At 48.4% G+C, this 7,338-nt stretch overlaps 1 protein-coding gene across 1 annotated transcript; it reads left to right on the top strand.

The window, feature by feature from the left end:
- Positions 1-3,571: 3,571 nt before the first annotated feature.
- On the top strand, positions 3,572-7,037 carry LOC123135452 (sucrose:sucrose 1-fructosyltransferase). Its single transcript, XM_044554535.1, has 3 exons — positions 3,572-4,341; positions 4,451-5,334; positions 6,099-7,037. Exons 1-3 carry the CDS (start codon positions 3,894-3,896, stop codon positions 6,795-6,797), a joined length of 2,031 nt encoding a protein of 676 aa, XP_044410470.1. The 5' UTR covers positions 3,572-3,893; the 3' UTR covers positions 6,798-7,037.
- Positions 7,038-7,338: the final 301 nt, after the last annotated feature.

Genomic DNA, 7,338 nt, shown 5'->3' with positions numbered 1-7,338 from the left:
GCCCACACCGACAAGACAATTCAAAAATATGTCGTGGAAAGAGGGAACAAACCGTTTGTATAGGACGTTGCTGCACTAGTGTGTGACCGTGTCCATGCTATGCTAGATTAGCTGTGTGACCGTGTTCATGCTATGCTAGATTAGCTGTGTACGTGTACCTTGTTTAGGCTAGGCTAAGTACTAGTTCATGTAGGTTTAAGTCTAAGTACATCATTGACTTTGTCTATATAAATTCAATAACAGCGTCAATGTGGTGAAAATAGTATGGGGTATGTCTGGTCCGGAAATCACCGAGTACAAGGGAGAGTAGTCATGATTTTAGGTGGCAGTGGTCTTGCAATAGGATCAACTAGGTGGATTATTTTCCATGGCAAGCTTCATTGTCGAATCGTTGCCAGTAGTGCTCATTGTCACTGCATGTCTCTCCTTCTTCCCAATCACTGATTGGGCAAATAGTCGGGCTCACAACTCTCGCCGACGTGTCGTCCAATAAGTGTAAGGAGGAAATAGCGCATGTCAGGGCGGAGCGACAATTGGCGCCTGCCATGGCGAGGAATTTTGGGTGGCTTCAATTGTATGGAGTGGATAAATCCCATCACTATGACCGCAAGAACAATATTATTGCCATGTTGATGTTGATGGGTCCACAAGACCGCAAGAATTGTTGTAGGGTTAACTTTATGCAGAAGGACATCTATTGATCGCTAGGACAGTGTCACACAAGGGGCTACATTTTTTATATTGTGGATCTCTCTTTATCTCTGATTATATCAACTATCATCCCCTATTGATTCACGGTTTTGTTGTGTTTTTCTTTTTTCAAATGAATGGACCTTTTGTGCATGTTACTGGTAACTGGCATTTGCTACACGCCATTGCTTCTGGTCGTCCGCATTATCCATGATCCAATGCACGTTGTTAGTCCTTGTCAGCATCATTCCGGACATTCTGCAACATCGAGCCAGCATCGTTGCAGTGCAAATTTCAATGAACAATGCTCCGCCGACACGTTGTCGCCTGTTGATCGATTGATCGAGTGACATGATGTGGCACTTGCCAGATGGAGTGCTAACACGTGGAGTGATCCACAGCCAGGAGTAACTAGGTTTCATTCAACTCAGAGAGAATTAGAAGAAATGCTTTAACCGGCATGCACCGCATCGATCGCGCAAAGGTCTCTATCCTAATTCCAATAGAACTCGATACATTGTTGGGCATTATTGTACGGGTGATGATGTAGATGCTGGATCTGCCAAAGCTTCTCGATTGACTGGTTCCGTGGAAATGGCCGTCCTCCTAGGACAAACATATGTGACCACCACCACACATCCCCTCTCCCTCTATCCATTACCATTACGATCGCAAAAATAACATTACGATCACAAAAATAAGATTTAATTACCCTTCTTGTCTAGTTTCTTCTGACTGATTAGTATTATGTGTTGAGCCCTAGCTACTACTGATTGCTACTTGCTGGTGGTTAGCATCATCATGCGTAAGCAGCAGGAGTGTAGGACCACTACTTGTTGCTTGCTTAAGGCTGGTCACAATGGGGAGAAACTTAGGAGTAACATCACACACTCCAATATAACTTTGCTTATGTGGCACGTATTTAATGAAGAGAGAGGTGCTTGTAGTAACTAGCTAAGTTACCGGAACATCACACACTCCAAGAAACAATGAGTCTATAACCTAATAAATACATCATTGCATGACACTAAATAGATGTTCCTACTCACTATGGAGATAGTAACATAGTCTAGGGAAGTGTGTAAGTTACTAGCTTATGTTTTTGTCCATTGTGACCAGCCTAACTAGCCAGCTGATGACTGGCTCTGATGCAGCCTCTAGAATCTGTCCCAGACAATGGTGAGTCAGCACGTCGCGGATCATCATTGGAGGAGTATGCGTGTGGCGTGCGGCCAGTGTGTGCAATGCAATGGTGGCATTTTTCATGGCCAAAACGGTCGCTGCCACTTGGCATTGCTTAACCACACACACATCCTCTCCATCTTCTATTGTTTGTCGTTGGTTTCGAGATGTGGAAAAGGAAGCTTTCGTATGTGAAAGAGTGTGTAACCCACCGAAGGAGTAGATTACAGCTAGGCTGGCTGGGACAGTCCCATGACCATGAGCAGCCCGTCGGTTTCGGCCTTGCGGGCCCTGTTTCTCTCTCAACGGAATCTATGGCTTCTTGACTAGGACATGCACATGGCCGCTAGCTAATGGAAAATTTTAATTAGCTGCTCGGCCTAATTGCACTAGTTCCATGTCAAGAAAATTTTCTCCTTACCTAATTCATCTGTGGGAAAGAGCACCTCTACTCCATCCCAAACAAATTGATCATAGGTCAAAAGAATTGATCATCGGCCACCACTTCTAGAGTGGAGAGGCGGCCTTGCTCGTGGCCGAGGATGGCCATTGGGCCATCGCACATCTCTGCCTCCGCTCTTCGTCGGCCACCGTGGTGTCCACATCGAGCTCCCTCAGGCCCCTAGATTACGGCTGGCGACGAACGCAAGGTGTTAGACGTAATGAAAAATGGATTACAAAATGTTTAATTTTCCAGTTTTATGTAATACTGTGAAAATAATAATTATTGCTTCATTGCAAAAATAGTTGTGAATTACCACAAAAAATAAAAGGTTGAAGAGTTAATTTTGGGAGGGCTTCCTGACTGTCTACTACAAAACGGTTTGCCGGTTGCGATGAGGGAGTGGCGAAGCCGGCAGCCCACCTTCACTTCGATCTAGTGCTTGTAGTCATCATTAAATGGTCGACAGACCTAGTTGTAAGTTTTATTACCTCTGGTGTTCTGCTATGTTTGATTATGAATGTTTTGTAGATAGGTTCTTAGTAACTCATTTTTGACAGCTTAGGTTCTTGGTAACTAACTTTGCAGATGGACCACAGATGCAAAAGTTCTATTTTGCACCTGAGCTCAAATGCTCCATATGAACAGTAAAATTCAAAAACTATTAAAAATCTATTTTTTTTGTGTGGGAAACTTTGAGAAATGTTTTATATTCTTGCAAAATTTCACCTCGAAATGACATCCAAGTAAGGCATGGCAAACGAAAAATTAGCACTCCAAATGTTTCCAAAACTAGCATTTTTGGAACATTAATTTTGCTTATTTTTTTGCCACGACTTCCATGAATATCATTTTGTGATGAAATTTTGCAAGCATACAAAAATTTGTCAAAGTTTACCACAAAAAAGCAAAAAAAAATTGAATTGTTTCAATATTTTGTTTTGAATTACTGTTTACCAGGGAGCATATGAGCTCGGGAGCGAATACTCCATGTCCCTAGAGATGCTCTAGCAATGCTAGCGAACCATATTAAGAAAAATCAATACTACTCCTACTAGTTAACATGAAGGGAAGAGTTTAAACTGACGTGGCCGGCCGGCCAATCCAACAGGTTTTATATTCACAGAGCAAGAGTGTCTTTCGCTAATTAACAACCGACCCAACTCAATCATATATGCATGGAAGGATCTGAACATGTACAAACACGTATCCAGCCTGAGCCAACGAGTAGTTGGTTCTGGGAGAACAATCAGTGAGTGCGACAGGGCGTAATCATAATCGAGCTGGATAACATGGCCTGGATGGATGGATGATGATTAGCACAGACGATCCAGCCCCGCCGCGCCGCGGCCGCCGCCGGCCAATGGGGCCGCGGCAGGTGCGCCGTTGAGGCAGTGGGGTGGCGACTATAAATGGCACCCGCGCGCGGAGCTCCTCGGCAAACACGCACAGGCACACACATTCTCCTCGTTCTTGTCAAGTTTAGCAGAGGTGATAATTGGTCAGTCCCACCCATTCCTCTCCCTCCTTTGGATTCTGCGGAGATCGAGGCATCCCTCGTCTCCTCCGTCTGTTTTCCATGTCAATGGAGACCAGAGACCGCGGCTCGATGCCGGCGCTGGTGCCGTGCTCCTACGCGCAGCTGCCGCTGGACGATGGCGAGGCCCAGGCCGGGCGCGCGCGCCCAGGCCGGACCGGGCCGGTGTGCGCCGCAATGCTCCTGACCTTGGCCGCGGTGCTCCTTGCTGTCGCCGCGCTCGCCGGGGTCAGGCTCGCCAGCGAGCTGCCCGCCTCTGGCATTGTTATGTCCGGCCACCGGACCGAGGTCGACGCGGTACCTACGAGCACCAGCAGCCGGGGCCCTGAGTCAGGTGTCTCCGAGAAGACGTCCGGCGCCGGCGCCCATGGCGGCATGCTTGGGGTGGACGCCGGCGGCAACGAGTTCCCGTGGAGCAATGCCATGCTCCAGTGGCAGCGAACCGGCTTCCATTTCCAGCCCGAGAAGAACTGGATGAACGACCCCAATGGTAAATACTTGTTGCTCTAATGTTGTTAGTTGATAGAGATAAAGCCAGGATGTACTCTGAATAATTCAGTTACAGGATTCTCATACAAATCATATCCATGCAAATGCAGGTCCCGTGTACTATAAGGGATGGTACCACCTCTTCTACCAGTACAACCCGGACGGCGCAATTTGGGGAAACAAAATCGCATGGGGTCACGCGGCCTCCCGTGACTTGCTCCGATGGCGGCACCTTCCCGTCGCCATGTCCCCCAACCAGTGGTACGACATCAATGGCGTCTGGTCGGGCTCTGCCACCGTCCTCCCAGACGGCCGCATCGTCATGCTCTACACCGGCTCCACCAACGCCTCCGTCCAGGTCCAATGCCTTGCCTTCCCTACCGACCCCTCCGATCCCTTACTAACCAACTGGACCAAGTATGAGAACAATCCGGTGATGTACCCGCCGCCGGGCGTCGGGGAGAAGGACTTCCGGGACCCGACCACTGCGTGGTTCGACGGTTCCAATGACACATGGCGGCTTGTTATCGGCTCCAAGGATGACCGCCATGCTGGCATGGTGATGACCTACAAGACCAAGGATTTCATCGACTATGAGCTTGTCCCGGGGTTGCTTCACCGTGTACCGGGGACGGGGATGTGGGAGTGCATCGACTTATACCCGGTCGGCGGTGCAAGCGGCATCGATATGACGGACGCGGTGGCGGTCGCGTCCACGAATGGAGGCGACGATGTTTTGCACGTGATGAAGGAGAGCTCGGATGATGACAGGCACGACTACTACGCGCTGGGGCGATACGACGCGGCAAAGAACATGTGGACCCCATTGGACACCGACGCCGATGTTGGCGTTGGGCTGAGGTATGATTGGGGAAAGTTCTATGCGTCTAAGACGTTCTACGATCCGGCGAAGAAGCGGCGGGTGCTATGGGGGTGGGTCGGCGAGACCGACTCTGAGCGCGCCGACGTAGCCAAGGGATGGGCGTCCCTCCAGGTACTTGACACTTTCAACATCTTCTTGTTGCGCAAAGTTAGTGAAATCAATTGGTTGATTAACCTGTTAATTGATTCTTAAGAAAATGTTGCTTTTGTGAATTTAATTTGCATGGTTAGGAGCGTTGCAAACACCTTTTGTTGGGTTCCATAGACACGTCGGCACGATGGCATGGCCAGGTGGGCCATGGCCAAAGCATGCAAATGATAATAGCAGCCACTAAGGATGAATCATGGATAGATAGCATCATATATGGCAGCTAAAGCAATGTTGCTGCCGTCTCGTTGTCAAGTGTCTCTTAGCTTCCTTGAGCTTGCATACAGCTGAAGCTAGTTGCAGCTACTGTTGGGATACCAAGATTGGTAATCTGTTGCCAGTTTGTTGATAACAATTTCTTTTAGCACGAAACCAAACTCGGGTTACACAAGAAAAGGGTTTGTCGCACAAACAAACTCTGCATACCCAACAGGCAATCATGTGGTAGCATATGCATGTGGTCTAGTGGCAGGCAAAGGTTGGCAATTTGGTGCTAACAACAAACTAAATTACTAAATAATTTCTGCTAGTACCAACCAATTTGGGATTAGAGAAGGAAAAGGGTTGTCTTGTCTGCTTACCCCAAGGTTAGTTAGCAATTCTTTCGGCTCAGACGGTGAATGATACCTAAATTCTTATTTCTTTGTTGTCAATGATTGATACTGCCTAGGATTCTTTGCTGTATAATTATCAATTGTTAATTGATGTCGTATGTTGTTATCTTGCAGTCGATCCCTCGCACGGTGGTGCTGGACACCAAGACAGGAAGCAACCTCCTGCAGTGGCCAGTGGAGGAGCTGGAGACGCTCCGGACCAACTCCACCAACCTACAGGGCATCACCGTCGACCACGGCTCTGTCTTCCCGCTCAGCCTCCATCGCGCAACTCAACTTGACATTGAGGCCTCATTCCGCATCGACCCGTTAGATGTCGCCGCAGCCAACGAGGCCGACATCGGCTATAATTGTAGCACCAGTGGCGGGGCGGCTGGCCGAGGCGCCCTCGGACCCTTCGGCCTCCTGGTGCTCGCCGACGCCAAGCACCATGGTGGGGATGCAGAGCGGACCGCCGTCTATTTTTATGTAGCGAGGGGCCTTGATGGCAGCCTGCGCACACACTTCTGCCATGACGAGATGCGCTCTTCTCGCGCCAATGACATTGTCAAGAGGGTCGTTGGCAACACTGTGCCGGTGCTCAACAGCGAGGACCTGTCAGTGAGGATTCTGGTGGACCACTCCATCATAGAGAGCTTTGCCATGGGCGGGAGGTCCACGGTGACGTCGCGGGTATACCCGACCGAGGCCATCTATGCCAACGCTGGGGTGTACCTCTTCAACAACGCCACCGGGGTCCGGGTCACCGCAACCAGCCTCATCATCCACGAGATGGACTCCTCCTACAACCAGGCCTACATGGCCTCAATGTAAAATGAAAATGGAAAGTTCAATTTTTTGTAGCATATATAATTTCCTTTCTGATTTTCTCCTCACTCCCCCTATCTTCTGTTTTTTTGTTTTTCATTTTTATTATGTCTATTCATTGTCTAGGCCTTCCAGTTAGTTGTAGTCGAGCCAGTGGAAGATGCCATGATATGCAAATCTAGAGCTGTACATGTACCACATCAGTCAAATTAATTTCTACAGAGTTTTTTTTTTGGTCTTTGAAAATTTCGGCTGATTGGTTCACACTGTCTCACAGGCTATCTACAATTGCAGAAGGACACTGTCTCTGTATGCACACAAGCATGAAACTGAATTTAAATCAACTGCTGAAGTTGAAAGTGGTTGTTGAGTTTGAAGAAGTCCCCTCATTTACTCGACTCTGTAGTTTTCTCCTAAGACTAATTGTGTAATCTAGTGTAAAGATGGACCAGGCGGTCGATGTGGATGCAGTCATATACTAGGTCGTGCTGCCGGGCAAGCGCAGCCCCGTCGGTACTGCTCAGTTCATCCTTGATGCACCATAGTT

The sequence above is a fragment of the Triticum aestivum genome, chromosome 6B, assembly GCF_018294505.1.
Source record: "Triticum aestivum cultivar Chinese Spring chromosome 6B, IWGSC CS RefSeq v2.1, whole genome shotgun sequence".
NCBI classification, from domain to species: Eukaryota; Viridiplantae; Streptophyta; class Magnoliopsida; order Poales; family Poaceae; genus Triticum; species Triticum aestivum.
The sequence above is the reverse complement of the archived record's forward strand: the minus strand, read 5'-3'. Positions and strand labels throughout refer to the sequence as shown.

Bases quoted from the DNA above. Each gene is read 5' to 3' on its own strand.
- LOC123135452 (XM_044554535.1), top strand. From the start codon at position 3,894: ATGTCAATGGAGACCAGAGACCGCGGCTCGATGCCGGCGCTGGTGCCG. The intron at 4,342-4,450 runs GTAAATACTTGT...ATGCAAATGCAG, and splicing joins CTGGATGAACGACCCCAATG to GTCCCGTGTACTATAAGGGA. The intron at 5,335-6,098 runs GTACTTGACACT...GTTATCTTGCAG, and splicing joins AGGGATGGGCGTCCCTCCAG to TCGATCCCTCGCACGGTGGT.